We start from the raw sequence: 20942 nt of genomic DNA, 5'->3' as shown, positions 1-20942 counted from the left end.
TTTAAAGTAAAACAAGCAGCAAGATTTTAACTTAAAATTCAAATAATTATTGTAAATATTTTTAATATGACAAAATATAATTACATGTTAATAAAGATGTTTATTTAACCCTCAAAGCACTTTGTCAATACATAAAAATTGGCAACTAATTTCAAATACTGTTGCTAATGAAAAGCTACTATGCTAGATTTTTATAAATCTGTGCTATGTTTTTATTTTTTCGCTAAATGGAATCGCATACTATTCCATTTTTTTTATATGTACAATAACTTTTAATCATCTCATTGGTAAGATATTGTAAAAGAAATGTAGAATCTCTGCTGAGTCATTGCATTAACATAATTTGGTTACTTCAGTGTTTTATTATGTGGTAAAGGGGATTTGTAAAATGGAAAGGATCAAATTAATTTTGATTATGATTTTTATCAACAGAACCAAAGAAAATTTAAAAATGTTAATCTTATAGCACAGTACATTAAATTAATAAAGATAAAATTCTAAACTCACACACATGCAGTATTTAATAAAATAATTAAATATTTTTGGTAAGATTTATTAGTAAAAATTTATATCTTTCAGAGATTTTGTTTATTGATTAATATTTAATTAATTTTGTACTTTCCTGGATTTATTACATATTTTCTATTCATATTCAAATAATTTAGCGTTAAAAAAAATTATCAATTACAAAAATATTCCTGAAAAAAAGGGTTTGTAAAGTTGCATACAAATATTGCTGATTTTCTTTCATAAAAAAGAACTATTCTTTTATTTATATAATAGTATAAGATAATTACATGAAAAATAGAGAGATATATTAAGATAGATACCTAGCAGTTTCATACTGTCGAATAGTTAGTAATGTGTCCTCAATTGTTTTATTGCACAAAGTATTAACAGATGAAACAAAAAAGTTAAGTGCATTAAGCAACGTTTCACCATTTTTTGTTAAATTCCTTTGTGTCTCAGAATTATATAAAAATTCCTCTTGTAACTCAGGAGATTTCTGAGCCAGATCAGAAAATGCTTCTCCTAAAGCATGCTGAAAAAAAGAAATTCCATTATTCACTTATCTTTAAATATTGAAGTTCAAACAAAATTAAATCAATTTTTTTTTTTAAATTTACAGCCTCAAAAGAAAAAGAAAAAAACAGCCTCGTATCAAAAAAATCTCTGCATTAATCATAATTTTTTCTGAATGTAAACATTTTTAAACAAATTTGATACAGCCCACACATTTATATCAGATAGAAAAATTTCATTCAGAGATTATGTAATTTCTAAAGAATTTTCATTAAAGCATTACACGGAATTTCTTATGGTTCATATGAAACTAATTTCTTATTGACATTTTGGGTATAAAACTAGTAGCAGCCCAATCTGCTTCAAAACTTTTTTAATTTCAACAAAAGCAGTTCCACAGAACAATTGTTAGTTGACATTGCTGATAACTCAGAATTACTGAAATGTGGGTTTAGAGTTATGATAATGAAACAAAGAACCAATCATCTAGATGGAAACTTCTGAAGATTATGACCAAAAAAAGCATATCAAATTCAATCAAATGTTAAGGTAATCCTTAGTGGGGTATACAGAGTAGACACGCTTTCCCATGGGTAACACTAAATGTCTACTTAACAGCAGTGATTGAAACAAAGTTCTCAATCTACGATATGAACATCACATCCAAATCAACAAATAGACCTTTTTAGGGCACAACCCATAAACTCAATAAATATACTACAACCAAATGTTGCAGGCTTTAGTAAATCCAAAGCAGAATACAAGGTTTGATAAAAAATTACACAGCATTTTAGTTTCCCTCAAAAATCTTTATTTATTTATCAATAATGATTTTCTCACCTTCAAAGATCTTCTTTTTAGATATAATACATTTGTGCGCTTTTTCCAATCTTTGAACCATCTCTGGAATACAATTTCCAATATGGTGTTTAGCTCTTTACGATTCTGTCTTTATCTTCAGTGTTTACAAAACATTGTCTTTCATGATTCTTTATAGCATGGGGAATAGGAAGAAGTCACATGGAGCAGCATCCAAAGAATACAGAGGATGAGACATCATAACAGTGTTGTTTTTGGTCAAAAATTCATGAACAACCAACTGTAAGTGTAAGCAGGTGTAGTATCATGATGCAATTGCCATAAATTGTTTCACCACAAATCTGGGTGTTTTCTTTGAATTGCTAAACGCAAATGACATAGAACTAGCATGTAATAATCCTTATTGAGTCTCTGATAGAGATTTGGCAATTGTCCATAACCATTTTCTTCACTTTTTCAACGTTTTCATCAGTTGTTGACATGCTGGGATGTCCAGGGCGCTTATCATCTTCAACGTCTTCACAGCGCTTTTGGAAACATTTGTACCATTTGTAAATACTTGTTTTATTCATAGAAGAATCACCGAAAGATACAATCAACATTTCCAATGCAGCACTTCACTTTATTCCACTCTTAAAACAAAATATAATGCTAATTCTTTGTTCCATTTTTTCCACTGGTTAAAAATCACTGACCATACCAAAACATAAGTAACCTTTTCAACAGCCAACAATAAACTAAGCATCCAATATGGCTACTAATGTAAACATATGTTAGAGGCATGTAACAACACAGCAAAAAAGAAATTGTGGTAATTGAACTAATAAAGTCTGGGAAATTTAAAATTCTGGGTAATTTTTTATCAAACCTCATATACAGCAAACTTAGCAAAATAAGACGACACTGACATGACTACTACAAGAAACACATCCTGGTAGTGATGAAGATCTTGTACAAAGAAGTGGAAGAGTTGGAGCAATACACAATACTAAGTATGGTGTAGCGCGACTTAACTCAAAAATACCTACACCAATTGGAACTTTCATTCTTCTTATATATGTAGATGTTCCGGCAGTAACTATTGAAATTAATAATCACCAGGTAACAAATCTATATAAGCCAGCTGCTATGACATGGACGGGTCATCAAATCTTCCTCTCCTCAGCCACTCACACATTATATTGGATGATTTTAAATCTCATCACAATTGCTAACTATCAGTGCTAACTGTTAGTAAGTGATATTGTTGAAAGATCGATGGACAAAAAATCCGATGAACCTTCTCCTCTGCAAGATGGAAAAAGAATTATAACCCAGGACTTAGCATCTGTTACCAAAAATAGCATGAGATATCACTACCAGCTAGCCAAGAGGTCCTCTACAACTTCCCTCATAGACAACATCAATCAGTTAAGACATCATAAGCCTAACAGTTCCATTTGTCAAATCATACCCAAGACCAAGTGGAACTTTGGTACGACAAATTGAAACAAATTCACTCAGGATCTTGATAACAACATACAACAGATACAGCTACGTGTAGAAAATTAAAACAGATTCATTAACAGTATTGCAAAAAGCTATCAACTATCAACCAACAATCAAACAGAAAGGCCTGCATCTTGTTAAAATGACTGTATGCTGAGAAGCACATTAAATAAACCAACTGTCAACCCAAATAATACTACTACTAGGCTTGTCGATATGACTAAATTCAAGAGAAATAAGTTCTTCAGAGGGAAAATCAAAGAGGAACTAACAATGAATAAATCCCACACTGCTCAGAGAACACAATTCTCAGCACAACCTTCAAGATAGAGGAGATTCATGGGCTAATTGTATCAAAACATGTTAAGATGCCAGAGCAGATAAAATCTATTCTGAATAATTGAAGAACTGTGGCTGGAATAACAGAAAGTGGCTGAAGGCTTTCTATAATACCAACAATAAAGCCTACTGCTTTATCATCCTACTGCTGAGTGTATGTATAAATTGTTAGAGGCTATTGTACAATATGATAAGAACAATAATTGACAACATCTGCCAGCTGAGCAGGCTTTAAAGAAGGTATAAATTGAGCAGATTTGTGCTTACTTCTAGCACTGAAGAATTTCAGGAAAAATTAAACACAAAAGCGGCATTCATAAACCTATCTTCAACATATGATTCAGTTTGGAAGCCTGGATTACTAAAAGCTAGTCAAGTGATAAACTACTAAATAGGTAAGCAAGTGCGAAACCTTAATAATGTTAATAATTAAGACAGAGCGTGGTACATTTTAGTGAGACTAAGGGTAGGCCAAGAATGTTAAACAATGACTTGCCTCAGGAAACTATTCTAGCACCTTTGTTTTTCAATCTAAACATAACTGATGTACTACCTACTAGATCCATGAAATTCATTTACGCATGATATTACTCTCGCTGCACAATATACAACATTCAGGGAGTGTGAAATAGTAATTGAGGGGCATCTGAGATTGCTTGGTGTGTACTTTAATAATTGAAGTCTGAAACCTAATCCTAAAACTAAAACAGAGTTCAGCTGCTTCCATTTAAGCAACAGAGATGCCAATAAGTCACTAAAGCTCTCATTTGTATGGAATGAACTGCAACATAACCCAAGCCCAAAGTAACTCAGCGTGACGCTTAACAGAATCCGGGCCTACAAGCAACATATTATGAATATTGCTGCAAAATTGGGAACTTGAGGTAACATATTTCATAAGCTGCCTGGAAGCACTTAGGAATTGGATGAAAGCATACTTCAAACATCAGCATTAGTCTTGGCCTATTCTGCGGCTGAGTACTGTACACCTGTATGGTTGAATAGCTGCCAACCACATTGGTAAGCTAGGTGTCGACTTAAATATTCTCATGAAAACAATTATTGGTACAGTCTCTGCTACACAAATTAGAGGGCTCTCAGTATTAGCTAATACTCCTCCGCCACGTCTCAGATGCCAGAATGTCCTTCTACTACTCTGGCAAAAGATTACCAATGGATTGACATCAATCAACATGGACGTCAGTTAATTAACTAATCAGTGCTATCTTGAAAACCAGCATGGGAGCTGGCCCACAAGCTTACAAACAAGGATTTTAATATTAAATGACAATGGCAAATCTTATGGGATGAAAACTAGAGCCAATGGATAGAGACAATCCATACACACATGCAGAGCTTAGTCTACCAAGAAAATTGTGGTGCAGACTTAATCACATAAGAACTGAATGAACATGGTAGATGTGTTTTTTGAACAAACAGGGTACATCACCTACAGCTGGTTGTGAGTGTGGTGAGCCACTCTTGGCAGTTTGTTGAACATCTAATTAAATACTGTCCACAGCGAACACACAAGGGAGATCCACAAGATGTACATCATGCTATTCCACCTGTAGTCAAATGACTGAAAAAACTGCAAGTCAATTTGTAGATATATTAAAATTATACCTACATAAATACGTTATATACTCAGCAATTATAATTGTTTAAATATTTAGTTTTAATTTTTTGGACATATTACATATATGTATCATACAATAAAAAAATAATAATGGCTTTTTCGATTACAATGGTGTCACGTGTAATGAATTCTTACAAGATGATTGAATGACCAACAAACAGTATTAACTAGCAGTTTTACACCCATAAGACAGTCAATTCAAAGAAAAAAAACCACAAATATGAGCCAAACAATTTTTTTTTTTTTTTTGCCAAAATAACCACTCCAGCTCATATTTCACTAATAATTAATAATTATTTAGTCAAAATAATACCATACTTATGCTGCAACCTCCGAATTCTCCAGATATGACGGCCTGCAATTTTTCTTGTTCACATTGTTTAACAGAATGTTAAAAGGAAAATGATTTGTGATGATAGGTAAAATAAATAAAAAATTGCAAAGTGAACTAAATTATATACTGAGAAATGCTTTCCACAAACATTTTGAAAATTGGAAGAAATGCTGGCAGCAAGTGTATCTATCATCCTTTCCTTCAGGGGGATTATTCTGAAGGGATTATCAATATTAGTATAGAAGAATAAATATCAGAATAAGTCTTTGTGATAAAAATTAAAATTCTTACATTTTATCATATTTCATATACATATATACAGCCTTACTGCATATATAATCAATCACTAACTTAAACTAAAAACAATATAAATGATCAACGAAACAGATTAAAAGAAAAAAATAAACATACACATAAAAAGTTAAATATTACAGCTAAGTTTATATTACATAATGTATTATCTAGTAATTTGTACATTAATTAATTACAGATACTTTTGTTACAATTTACTTAAAATTCCTCTACAAAGTAATAATACTTCTCAGACAGTTAATCTTCTACATATAATTTTTTTTTAAATTCAATAGACATTAATATTACTATTACAAATAATATTAATTTATAAACTTAAATAATAAGAATATTGGATACTGACATTAAAAAAGGTGTTACAGAAATGCTATAAGTTTAATTGTTCAGCCTCTACAGACATGAATGTAAATTAAAGATATGTAGGATGATATTAAATGATACCACTATATAGAGGTTATAGTCCAACTAAATTACACTTAGAGAAAAAAAAATTGTTACCTAGACTTTTATATGTGGAAATGGTAAAGGGGCGTATAATAAACTTAAAAAAAAATAATTGCATGAGTGGTGGTGGCGAAGGGTTGAAAAGGAGTGGAAAATTGTATTATTGCAATTTCCTGTGAAAATTGACATAAAAAAAGTACCCAGTACAACAATTGTAGATCATGTGAAAATCTACAACTTTTGTAGAGGTCACTTTTTAACATAACCTCAAAATTTCTGAAAAAATCTCTTTTTTCTTCATTTTTTATTTTTCATTTCCGCAAAAATAATTTAATTTTGATGAAACTTGGTGAAAGTATAACCCTCCTGTGTCTTAATAACCACAAGTTTTTTTTTTGGATAAAAAATCAAGATGTTTCCAAGATATTCATTTTTTCCAGTGCAAAACACTCTTTTTTTTTTAAATTCTATATAGAAAAATCATCAGAGTTATGCTGGTGCTCATTTTTTTCATTTTGACATATACTTAAGTAAAATAAAAAAAATCTATAATTACAATTCAAAAATATGCTCAAAACTGTAAAAAGAAACAAACAAATGGCTCTTGCAACAATGAGTTTTTCAGTTATTGATTATTTGTTAAAATTTTTAAAAAAATTCAAGAACTGATTACACCATTCAATTGTACAGAGAAAAAAACACGCGACACGAGTAGAAAAGCTTGAGTTAGTGTTTAGGCTTTGTTATTTGGATATTTATATGGTGTAGCTTCATATTATAGTTTGTTAGTTAATTGCATTCACTATGATTTAGTTTATGGTTTTGTACTTGTTTTAGGGCTTTTGGTGTGTTTTATTAATCTGGTTTGATATTACTTTGCATAGATAGCCGACAGGCTATCTAGGCTAGGTGTAGTTTAAATACTGTTTTGTTGTATATTTGTTGGTATTGTTTAGTGTTAGTTCAGTTTCTGACATTTATTTATTAAGTTAGCTGTTATTTTCTGTTGTGTTTATGATTTCAGAAATGTCTGAAACTGAAATAAAAAAGAGTAAGTTCAAGCAGGCTAAACCTCGCGAAGAGATTACGGAGACGATTGAGGTTAGGCTCAATGGCTCTATCCGCTTCTGGTGATGAGGGGTCGCAAGCAAGTACTTCCCGTTCTTTGCGAGCTGGAAAGAGTACTGATCAGTTAATGATTGAGAAGTTTTCAGAACGTAATGGGAGGGCTGGAGGTTTGGTCCCATTAGTACGGGCATTTGAAGAGAAATATGACTTCTTGATTCAATGTTTGGAGAGTCCAAGAGGTGCTAAGGCTAATGTGCTAAATAAGATCCTCCCTAAGATCAGGGAACTCAAACTCATTGTTAAGGCCTTGGCTCAAGGCTATGAAAGACTGGTTATTAAGCCTGAGGTAAGAGAGGTTGTGAGGGTGATAGTTTCTGCCCCTTCCCTGGTTCCACAGGCTAAACACTACGCGGAGGTTCTGAAAGGGAGGCGGGAGACTAGTCTGTCCTGTAAGCAGCCAGAAATACTAAAACAACTAAGGAGAAGAAGGATGAGTTTCAGGCTGTCCTTCAACATAAAAGGCAGAACCTGAGAATTCATAATGTTAAAAGAGACAAAGAAGGGTTTAGTCATCATTACTGATGACAAAGAAACTGTGCAGGTCATCTCTGACTCCTTTCGGAAAGTCTGACATGAAAGTTAACCCTAAAGGCAAGAGGCGTCCTAAAGTGGTTGTTTATGACATAGATTGATGGCTGTCTGAGGAAGAATTGTTCTTGTCCTTTGTTCTGTTTCAACATTACTGTTACGTTCCACTTCTAGTCGTCTGGTGCTGCTACCTAGCAAAGCTAGAGCTTCCCGGCAAGCTCTGATCATACGATGTTCTATGTCATGATGCCACAAGGAGTAATTATAATCATATAAGTAACCTGTATTCATTCAGCGCCCAAATTCTGCAAAGAGCAGTCATATTTTTCATTTCGTCCGGATGGTCAATTACTGTTACTAGTAGTATACTTGATAATGTTTAAGTCTAGTTATGTTAACATTTATTATTGTCAATTTAGTTTTTCATGTTAATTATATCAAGAGTAATGACATAATTCAAAGCAACAAGTTGTTGTTTCATTTCTTCATCATCAAATACAGTCCATACTTGCTCTAAAATCTACCACAACATTTTATGGTCCTCCCGGGCAGGATTTAACAGTTACTGTGTTGTTATTGTTCCATGTAATATTTTTATGTTTCACGTTATGTGTTGAACTCACTTTTACCTTCTACGGGTAGGTACCGGGTTTACCTTCTGTTCCCTCTATCACTTTTTACAGAAAATGGCTTCAGAAAAAACGTCAAATTGCAACTGTTTCATCAGTTCACTAGCACTGAAACTTTACCAACTACTGAAAAAGTAGTACATGTTAATGATAGTTTGCACAAATAGTTTTAAGTATAAAGATTATCGTTCTATTGTTGGTTTTTTACATTGTTTTACTGGCTGTGACACAACAAATGCTTTTCCAGGCAAAGGAAAAAACAACAATGAATTTACTTGTTAAAACTCCGGAGTTGACCAGAATTGATAAAGCCTTTTTATCAGACTAAAGCAGAGCCAAAAGTCATTGCTCAAAATGGTTGTAAATTAATTTTATCAATTTACAAATGCACAAATGATACATTTTCTCTGGATTTGAGACTTCAATAATATAAAGTATTAACTGCAAAGTCTACTTTTAAATTAGAAAAATTACCACCAATTGTTGGAGCAGTTAAACAACACTCCTATAGAGCACACTTTTAGCTTCAAACATGGCTTGGAAACAAAATAACTGCAACTTAGTGGGGTTGAAAAGAAGTAATTGCGAATAATTCCAAAATACTCATATCTTGTTTAACAGAAATCTCATCATATCTGAAGATTTATTAAAAACAATCTCTTGCAGCTGTGAAACCAGTTGTCGAAAACATGGACTGCGCTGTACAGATTTACGCACAAAATGTCATGGTTTAGACAATTGTTTCAATGTTGGCAAAATTCCATAAGAGTTCAGTGATTTTGAAGACATTTCAGATGAAATCAAGCAGCCAAGTCTTTACTTGAACCCAGAAAATCAATTACCTGAGGGAATTAGTGATATTGAAGAAAAGTTTGAAGATCAGGAAGAAACCCAGTCTAATGAAGGATCAGACAATGAAGATCAAGTTAAAAAGTTACCAAAAAGACCAAGATTGGCCTGGTATTATTTATTTATATAAAATCCATTGTAAAAATTTTGAAAAACATAATTTTGAAAGCAAAAATAGGAATTTTAAATAATTTAATTAAAAAAAAAAATCACTTCTAATCTCTGAACTCATCAAGATTTAAAAGTAAATATACTAATCGATTCTATGACAAACAAAATAAAAAAATTATTTCTTTTACTTATCTGATGCTTCATTATTCGAATTGAATGTTTATAAGCAATAATGCACAAAAATAAAGTTTCAGGTCAAACAATGAAACACAATTTCTTTTGTATTTTTTCTGTACACTAAATGGCGTAATCAGTTTTTGAATTTTTTTCTAAATTTTAATAAATTATCAACAATTACTGAAAAATTCATTGCTGCAAATCATTTTTGTTTATTTGTTTTTTGCATTTTTAAACATGTTTCTGATTTATGAATTTAGATTTTTTTTACTTTACTAAAAAGTACATGTCAAAACAAAAAAAAATGAGCACCAGCAGATCTCAGTACGATGATTTTTCTAAGTAGAATTTAAAAAAAAAAAAGAAGTGTTTCAGACCAGAAAAAATAAATATCTCGGAAACTTCTTGTTTATTGTTATCTAAAAAAATGTGTGGTTATTTAAGAAAGAGAAAGGTATACTTTCATCAAGTTTCATCAAAATTAAATTATTTTTGTAGAAATGAAAAATAAAAAAATAATAAACAAATTTTTGCATTTTTGTAGAAATTTTGAGGTTATGTTAAAAAGTGACCTCTACAAAAGTTACAGATTTTTGCATGATCTACAACTTTTGTAGTGGATACCTTTTTTTGACGTCTACTTTCATCAGAAATTGCAATAATACCATTTTGCACCCCTTTTCAGCCCTTCACCACTCCTGCATTTATTTTTTTTTACATTTATTATAAGCCACTTTACCATCTCCACTTATAAAAGTCCAGGTAACAGTTTTTTCCCCTCTAAATGAGTTACCTCGATCGGTTTCTTAAGAGAATGCACTTCTAAGCTATGTATTAATTTAATTATACTAGTGACAAGAGGATAAAATGCAAAACTAGCCGCATAACCTTTTCTTTTTTTAATCATGAGATGAATTTGCCTTAATGTATGCTGATAAAGAAGCAAATGGAAAAACGTAAATCAGGATTTAAAAATTTTGGAAAAAAGTGGAATAACATTAATAGAATGACAGGCAGAAGTACATTAACTTCAATTTAAAAGAATCTGAATTCCAAAGTCAATAAATAATACATCATAAATGTAGAGAATGATAGAACTCCTCGGGTACAATTTTTCCAAAAATTTCACATGTCTTTAGTCAAGACTACACTCAAGTAAAATAAACTATTAAATTTCTTTTATAAAAACAAATTACACGTACTAGTAATATAGTAGTTTCTTTTCCTAGTTTTATTTATATATCTGCACCTTTATTAATGTGAGAATAAATATTATTATTATCTCCACAAAACAGAATGTATAAATAGTTTAATTTACAAAAAATATGTTTCTTAAATATTTTCAAACATATCTTTCATCAGAAAATTATAAAAACTACTAAATTTAAAAACCGTTTTTACAATGATGATCAACAATAAAAACTGTTTAATTCATAAGTAGTAAGACAGTGAGATAAATACAAATTTTACTAGTTATTAACATTACAAACCTTAACATAACAATATTAACTATATTAAATTAAATTAATTAAATAATATTGTTATTCAAGTAATGTTAATGTCATGCACAAAATTAATTTGGTCATTTAGAAATTTATGTTTGTAAATTTATAATTTTTCTAGGTTTTGTAATTCACAATCATTGTTAATTTCTAAAATCATTTTACATATTGGACATTTCAAGTTTATTTTTTTAATAATCTGTAGGAAAATATTTTGATAAGTAAACCACTTACACTTCCTGTCTTGGTGGTTTTATTATTTTCTACTTTTTAATAGTGAAAATTTCAGAAACATGTTTAATAAAATTATCAATTTATATACACCCACACATCATGCATGCAGACATGTGGAGGTAAGATATGTAAATAAAATTAGCAAATAAATACACAACAACTATACTGCAAGAAAGAGAAAAAACAAAAAAAAAAAAATTTATATGTAAAAATAACAGGCAACTAAGTAAGAATATACAACAAAAGGTTTTATAATCATATGTCTAAAAACCTGTAACTATATTCTAAAATACTTTAAACAATTAAACCTGATAATAAACCGATATTAAATATGATAATAAGCTGCTATTAAATACTTTAATACAATAAACCTGATAATAAATAAATGATAAATTTAGTAGAATGGGATCACCTCAGCTTTTCATACGGAAAATGTTTTAATCCCAACATGGCTTTTCACGTGTTACAAACTTTCTACTTCATATCTCCACACACAAAAACTTTAAGCTTATGTGGAGAATTATCATAAAAAATAGAAATAATACTTACAAATAAAATATGATGAATAAGAATACATTACTTACATGAAAAACTAACATGTCATTAATGAAATTATAGAGATTACAAAAATGCATATTTATAAACTTTAAAATAAATACAAATTAATGAACTTACAAGCTGATTCTACCAAGAATACTTTATTTAAATTAGTAAAAAAGGAATAATAAGTTATTGTGCTGTCTACACATGATACTAAAAGCATAACAAACATTGATAATGATTTAATTAAAAATTAGATGGAAATTAAAAGTTATATAGATTTTTAAAATTTTTATTTTCTTGATACACAAGTAATTTTTAAAAAACTGAACGTTATTTGATGAGGATCTCTAAGAATATATTATAAGTGAGAAATAAAGAATGTATCTATAAGGTCTTCCTCATATTTCACTACTTAAATAAATTCATTGATTTTAATAATTGTAAGTATACAGTAAGGAGTACAAAAATATAATCTTTTACAACTAATTTAATAAAAATATGCAGCTAATGATAAAGAGATAAAAATCACCCTCTAGTAACTCAAAACAAAGTAACTGATTTACCACAAAACTACAACCACAAGTTACTATATTATTTTGTGGTTTTAATTAAATTTCTATAAAATGATATGTAAACATGTATAAATGAAACAGAATGCATAAATATGCTTACGCACCAAATACTACAAATAAATAATTAATCCATTCACATAAAGACATTATCATCAAAATATTCATTTTTAAAAATCAAATGTAAATCTTACCTGTGTCTGAACAACATGATAAAAATGACTAGCAAGAGCACGTGACAATCTTAGTATATTTGAATACTTGCGCTGTGTATCTCTTAACTGTTCAATTTGTGATTCTAGCTCTAAAAAAAAAAATTTTTTATCAGTAATAATTCAATTTACGAAGAAAAAGAAATTTTAAACTTGTAGAGAGTATAATACCTGTATCAACAGTCCTTGATGTTTTTCCTAATTTCTCAAACATCAGCTGCTTCGTACATTTGTAGGTTGATATACTCCAATTTTTTATTGTTTCTATTTTAGACTGCGGTGCCTTAACCAGCTGTGAATCTCCATTTTGACTTGGACTTGATGGAGATGTATTATTAGCAGCCTGAGCTATAAAAGCAGTGGAAAACAGTTATTTAGATTCATACTAAAATAAATATAATACAAATATATTTGTAGAAAAATAATTTCATAAAAATAAACATTCTCAATAATTAATAAAAATGTCTTTTTATAAGCTTCACCAACTGAGCAGACTTTTAAGAAATATTAAGTTTAAAACTTACATACTTTAAGACATAAAAGAGTAAAAGTAAAAGCCTTTATAAATATTTCTTTAATAACTGTATTTCTGTTAAAATTAATTACAATATCATTCATTAATGAAATCACCATTCTGTTGCTGGGTTCTAATAAACAATACAAGTTAATTTAGCAAACAAGGGATGTAACAAATCAATAAGTTAACTCCTAAGCGAACAGGGAATGCAGCACCTACAAGCCCTGAATCAAAGAAAGCGCCGAAGTAATATTAGGTGTGAATCTCAGTCAGTTTTATTTCAATTAATTGTTTAAATATTACACAAGCAGATTTGATTTTAAAAATTGAATAAGTCCTACATTTTTTTTTTTTTACCTCACGTTGAGGTAATGATGTGAATGCTTTGTTGGTATAGTTTTCATAAAGAAAAATTATGTATAATCTATTTAGAAAACAAGCTAAATAATGCATGTAATTGTAAATTGCTATATCAGTTGCACAAATACTGTTGATAGTTCAACTTATCTCTAAAACAACAATATTTAAATTTAGAAGCAAAGTTGTAGATCCATCTACGGAACTAATTTTAATTCTTATTCATACAGGTGTCATATGAAAATTTTATCTGAAAGCAGATTAATTATAAAATAGCAAATTAAATATTTGTCACACTTCTGCTTATGTAACATTCATTGCCATTATTAATTTAATAGTATTAATTTTTTAAGCCAAAAAGTTACCCATACTCATGCAAATAAAACCCACATTGCATTCCAGTATCTGCACATGAATCCTTCTATATGGAAGTAAGGTTGTAGGATTATTAACACTTTTTGAGAACATTATTATAATCAACAAACAATTATTACTGGTCTTTTGTACTACTAGCCTTAATAAAATATTTTTTTAAGTTACTATAGAACTAATGTGAGCAGTGTAACTTATATCTACTATTTTATAGTATTCTAGGATTTATATCTACGATATTGTATCGTCGATTTATATCTAGGACTTATATCTACAATTGTATAGGTTTCTAGTAAAGGAAGCTAAGAATTTCTTTCTATTGTCTAGTTTGAAAGAACAATTCATACTTTCAAAAGTACATGTAAACTGTTATTTTTAAATAAGAAAAATATTCCACTAAGGCACTCTTAAAATAAGTAGGTACCCTAATTTCTTGTTTAAAATTATTTATATTCAAATCAGTTTATATATTCATCATCTAAGGTTTGAATGAAAAAATAACCAAATACTAAATAATCATATTATTTAATAGTTTACTGATGATTTAACTACAACTAATTAATGTAATTCAGTACTAGTGCAAATTTAATGTAAAAATAATGAAGAAGAAAAACAGTAACTTGATCTGGTTGGCCTTGTTCCAACTGGCAATGACTGCTATCAAAGCTGCTATATCTTTTTTCTATAAGTTCAGCTAATCACACGACTGCCCAAAAAGGTGTGTAGTATATGTATATGTAGTATGTATTTAGGGTATGTGTAGGGTATATGTGTATTTTGTTCCACCATAGCAGCTCAATGACTGAACTGATTTAGATGTATGACCACACGTTGGAATCCTCACCTTACTGGGAGTGTATATAAATATGTACATATACATCATGTTTAAAAAAATTTGAAGAAATATTATACTATATACAAAATTGTCACTCACATGTTCATTAATTATCCAATATAAGTAACTATCCTATAATAGAGAGCAATGTTTGTCAGCAATGTAATTTTTTTTTTGGATAGTCATGTTTTTTAATTTTTAGTATTTCTTTCTTGTTTTTATTACTTCCTTTACTTTGTACAAGGAAGTAGTCCTTTACTTCGTGCTTCCTTGTATGAAGTAAAGGAAGTATTGTAATGGCGAAAAATGTTGGTTTTCAGATTTCAATGTAAATATCCATTTTGACCATCCCTGAATCCATTTTAACTAGTTTTAGTATGATGGCTGTACATACATATATATGTATGTATCTTGTATAACTAAAAAACGATTAGCTGTAGAATGTTGAAATTTTGTATTTAGGACTGTTGTAACAATTAGTTGTTCACCTTCAATTTTTATTGCAATCAACTGGGCCAAAAATGTGTATACAGTCAGACCTCTACATAAAGAAGGCTTTCAATTTTGAAAAATTTGGATTTTGGACTTTTTCTGCAGTAATAAGCCCTCATTGAGAGCTTTTTAACGGTATTATAAGTAGTACTTACTTTCATTGGTTCCAGAGTTATAGCCAAATAAGATTTTAATTAATGAAATATTTGAATCCTACAAGGGGAAGGCACATCAGTTAGAATCTGACTTCATATACATATATTTAATTTTTTTTTTTTTTATCTAAATATATTGATTTATTAATAATTATTAACCTCTGATGTAAAAAAAAAAAATTTTAACAAATAATTCAATAATAATACCAAAAAAAATATATGAAAAAAAAAATCATGTTATTAGTGAAATAAAATTCAAAAATGTTTACAATCCGAGGTTAATAATTATTAGTAAATCAATATATTTAAATTAAAAAACAAAAAATATGTATATGAAGTTGGATTTGAACCAATGTGTGCAGGGTTTTGATGTATAAGTTGAGCAAAATAAAATTAATACATAAACTAATATTATATTCTAAGGAAATTTTTAGGGCCTTTTCTTGAATATTGCGTGTTAGTATTTTGAGATGAAGACATGTAAACAGTATGTTTACATGTCTTAATCTCAAAAATGATGAAAAAATGATTGCGATCACAATCGCAATAAGGTTCAAATTGGTGTTCCGAAGCTCACGTCTTCCCCTTGTTAGCTACAGTAATATGGATCTGAGGTGCCTTATACTGATTTAGCTTTTTATAGAAAAAGTAATCACTATAGTTATTTTCTTTAGAATTAGAAATAGTTTGCTTACAAAAAACAATTTTAAAAAACATTAAGCATGACCTTAGTATATTAGAATAATTTTATTTCCAAAGCTTATCTTGTTTTACCTTTTACTCATTCTCAAAAATGGTTAGCCATAGAATATTGAAATTTTCTATTTAGGACTGCTATAACAAGTTGTACACCTCCCTTTTAAATTGCAATTGACTGTGCACTAATCAACAATCAAGTTGATTGTTGATTAGTGCACAGTCAATTGCACTGTGCAATGATTTAAATCTTTAAATAAATTTAAAGATTTATTTAAAGAGTAACACAGGGACTTTTACTCTATCCTAATACTTCAGGTAAGAGTGTTGAATTAATAATTGTATAAATATCTGATGTTAATAAAAACAAATATTTTAATAGTTATGTAACTGTCCACTTTATTAAAGCATTAGAGGATCATATCTCATTTTCAAATAAAATAAGTTTAAATGAAGTGCAGCAAAAAATGTGTTTAAGTAATTTAATAGGTGTACAAGGAAGTCATGTGGTGCCCACATCACTTTTTTCCCCTAAAAACAATGTTATGCCATCAAGTTTTGTTCTCATTTCAAATTATGTACACAGAAATTGAACATTCGGCGTTCAAAATAAATGATTATTATGTATACAAGATGAAAAATCATTAGTGGCTGGTGTTTTAAATATCATCCAAATACTTAAGATGTGACAAATAGTAGAAAAAAATAAAAATTTTTACAACAAATAATACAATTAAGTCAAATATTTGTCTTCTAAGGGTTTCTTGTTGTCAGCTGGTTGATAACATTTTTTTATTTTAAGTAATTTTCAAAATTATGATGTTATGAACAGCCTGATTTTAGTTAAATTAATAAAATATTTTTTTTTAATACTTTATTCACATCATGTCATTTAGCATTCATCCCATACAGTTATGCTGGGTAGGAGGCAATCCACTTTGTAGTTGGGGAAAGAAATGTGTACACATCATATCCAAATAAGCATCTGCTTTAAACTTGTATCAGTGAAAAAGAACGGCCAGTAAACTTGCTATCAGGATGCTGCATAGAAAACATTAAATTTTGGGAAGTCCCTTACACATTGTAAGAGTTGATTGGATTTTTCTGACCCCCACCCAGATACAGATACTATTTGAATTATTCAAGAATCTTTTCCATTAGCTAACTATTCGAACTTTTCTACTAAGATGAAATGTTGACTCATCAAACAACACGAGAGTAATCATCTTTATGCTACAATATTTACATCGCAAAGTAGACACACTCAGCCTAGCCACTAAGGCTTCGAAGCTTTTAACAGCTGTCAACAGTATGGACGTATAAGTAAAGGTTCTCTTAAAACATTTCACACTGTTCACCAGAATTATTAGTTTACAATAGGACTTCCTAACTGATTTTTTAATGTTATGCAGGAAAGACTCCCTCAATATTCCCATACTCTTCCCTTAAAGCAGACATCCAGTCATTTCAAACCGATAACGTTGATGAATGTACTGTCACTTTGAGGATCACAATTAAACTTTCTACGGAACACACATTGAACTGTAACTACAGATTCACATTTAGCAAAATGCTAACCACAAAAGGATTTCTGCTTGGAAATCTTTTAGTGATGCTGTTCAATGGAAAGACAGGGTTGAACTTATGGCCATAGGTTGATTAACCTATGGCCATGGCCATGGTTCAACTAAAACTCTCCTTTTTGCTCTCTGATTCTAGCCCTAAATCAACACTATTCTTATCCAAGAGATATTATAAACAATTAAAACCCGGATATTATTTTTTGTACATCAATTAAAACTACATCCCGTGTGGAGTTTTTAGTCTCCCATCGGCCCCCTCCCCAGGTTGCGGATAAGGGAATGTTTGCTAGATATAGTGGAAACCAGGGAAATAAAATACCCAGGGTAGACAAAACTAACACTGCTGTCTTCTAGTTTGGAGTCGACTCTCCAAAGGCTAAGGGAAGAAGACCCTGACAAAAAACTCCTGGTCCCCCAGGTTGGGGGTTGAGCTGATGGGCCAGACTCCATCACTCATAAAACCTTTTTATCACCAAAAATAGCCAGACCAGATTAGTCAGAAAAAATATTGGATGAATCAAAGAAAATGAACTTTGGAATATGTAATATTCATGGGATTAGACAAAACAGAGGTAGGTTTCCCAGCAGTTGGATAGGTTTGGAATTGATATCAGAACATTAACTGTAGTAAAGGAAATGAATAATGTGGTAATTATTTGATGTTCTGTAGTGGAGTCACTAAGTCAAGGGGCTAAGGCAGGGTTGGCCATTGTAATAAGGAAAACTCTTAAAAGATTTATAAGGAATTGGGAAGAGGTAAGTGAAAGGATTTTAAAAATGGAATTTAAGATTTTAACTCGATAGTGGTTATTGCAATCTATGCTCCTACAGATAATGTGGATAATAATACAAAGAATGATTTCAAGAAGAGCTTTGTTGATACCCTTATTGGAATAAGCCAGCACAAAGAAATATTGATTTTAGGGAATTAGCCAGAACACGATGGGAGAAACATGATGAAATCATTCAAAGATTTGGAGATAAAGTTGTAAATACTAAATGGAAGACAGTTTATTAATGTGTGTATGACATTTGGATTGCGAGTAATGAATGAATACTTTCAATATACAGAGATACATTCGTATACTTGAATACTGCCTACTTGGAACCTGAAATCTATTATTGATTATCTGATTCAAAGGCAGAAATCTTGGTTACATACTGAAGATGTAAGGATGTTTAGAGGTGCTGAGTGTGGAACAGATCATTTCTTGTTAACAGTGAAGTTGTGTATACAGTTGTATTAAAATCCAAGAGAATGAAGGAGAAACTGAAATAAGAAACGCAAGGTACAAGCTGGAGTTGTTGAATCAGGAGTCGGTCAGGTTCTTGTACATGTTGCAGATGACAAAAATGATTACTGATCAGAGATGGTCGGAGAGTGTGGAGGAGAATTATAGCCGACCAAAAGGGTACATTCATGGAGCAATGAGTGAAGTTTTAGGGGAGATAGAGAAATTGATGAAGTTGAAAGGCTGGTGAAATGGAGGATTGGATGGCTTTATTAAGGATATGTAGCTGGAAGCAAATATATGGAAGACATAAAGTTGTATACAAAAATTAACAGAGATGTAAAGAAGGTAAAGCCAAAGGCAAAAAATGATAAGTAGGAATGTACATGTAAAGAATCAAGATATATATGGTGGCAGCCGGACTAGGGAGGTTGTAAAGAGCTTGAGGAAGGATAATTGTGAAAGAATAAGTGTATCAATGGTTAAAATGGAGGAATAGAAAAGATATTATGAAAAAATATATTGGAAAAGATATTATGAAAGAGAACCGTGAGGTGTTTTGCTGGAGATGTAGTATTGACTAGCATTGGGGATAGAAGGCAGGGGTGGTGAGTGGTGTAACAAAGAAAAGATTTATAGGGCACTGGAAAAATGGGAAATCCCCAAGTCCTGGAAACATTCCAACAGAACACATTAAGAATAGCTCAGAGTATAAGATTGAAGTATTTTTAATGATTGTCTTATTGAGTGGCAGGAAATGCCAAAGAAATGGAAACTGGCATATATTATTTTAATGTATAAGAAAGAAGCTAGAACAGACTGTAGGAACTGTAGAAGAATTAGTGTCACGTCGTCTATTGGAAGGTTGTACGGTTGTATTGTTAAAATGAGAGGAAAATAATGATTGGAACGGAGCAGGCTGGTTTTACAGCAGGAAGGTCATGTGTGGATAATATTTTCATTCTGAGATGACTTTTGAGTAAAAGGATAATTAGAAATTTGGATACTCACATGGTTTTTGTACACCTAAAAAAAGCTTGATACGATGCCAGTGAAGAAACTGGTCAAAGTTGTTGGTAACTGTGGCCTTCATCCAACATATGTAAAAGCAATTTATAACTTTTATAGAATCAAGAACGCGCTGTTAAGATGGGAAAACATCTGTCAAAAGTTTTTAAAAAGTTAATGTCAATGTTGCTGTCTTTCTCCCACTCTGTGTAAGATTTACTTGGATAAGGTATTGGAAGAATGGCAGAAAAATATAGAAGGATGGGAGTGGACGTGGATATATTATATATATATATATACACACACATTGTTTGTAGATGATAAAGTCATCATAACATCACATAAGTTTGATATTAGCTACATGATAAGAAAATTGACAAAAACCTTTATTAAGTGGGGTCTGAAGATAAATTTCAGTAAAATGGAGTATCTAGTGGCTGGTGCAGAAGGAGATGATTTGACTATAGATGGGAATATCATTGAGACATGATATACTGTACTTAGAACAAGGTACTAAATACCTTGGCTCTAGATTATCACAGGAAAGAAACAGTGGAAAAGATATAAATCATGGTACAGCTTTGGGGTGGATGGCTACCCAGAAGTGTAAATTTTTGTGGCGGTCTGAAGGGATACAGAAAGCAATTAAGATGTAGGTTGTACAAGAGTGCTGAGAGCATTTTATTGTAGGTCATAAGCCTAATTGGGAAATTAGAAAAAGAGATGAGGGAAGGTGGAGACGAATATGCAGCACAGGGGTTGTGGAGTTTCTAGAATGCAGTGTGAGAAATGTAGAGATCAGAAGAAGAATTGGG

At 30.6% G+C, this 20942-nt stretch overlaps 1 protein-coding gene across 2 annotated transcripts in view; it reads right to left on the bottom strand.

Annotated features, from left to right (window-relative positions):
* Arfip (ADP ribosylation factor interacting protein arfaptin) overlaps nucleotides 1-20942 on the bottom strand; it is a 30446-nt gene that overhangs the window by 6502 nt on the left and 3002 nt on the right. For both annotated transcript variants that reach the window (XM_075371456.1, XM_075371457.1), the window contains exons 3-5: nucleotides 13052-13228; nucleotides 12863-12972; nucleotides 831-1042 (exon numbers count right to left, since the gene is read on the bottom strand). In XM_075371456.1, the coding sequence (XP_075227571.1) occupies nucleotides 831-1042; nucleotides 12863-12972; nucleotides 13052-13228 (499 nt within the window). The remainder of the gene's footprint in view (nucleotides 1-830; nucleotides 1043-12862; nucleotides 12973-13051; nucleotides 13229-20942) is intronic.

This window comes from Lycorma delicatula, chromosome 7 (genome assembly GCF_047948215.1).
Source record: "Lycorma delicatula isolate Av1 chromosome 7, ASM4794821v1, whole genome shotgun sequence".
Taxonomy (NCBI): domain Eukaryota; kingdom Metazoa; phylum Arthropoda; class Insecta; order Hemiptera; family Fulgoridae; genus Lycorma; species Lycorma delicatula.
The sequence above is the reverse complement of the archived record's forward strand: the minus strand, read 5'-3'. Positions and strand labels throughout refer to the sequence as shown.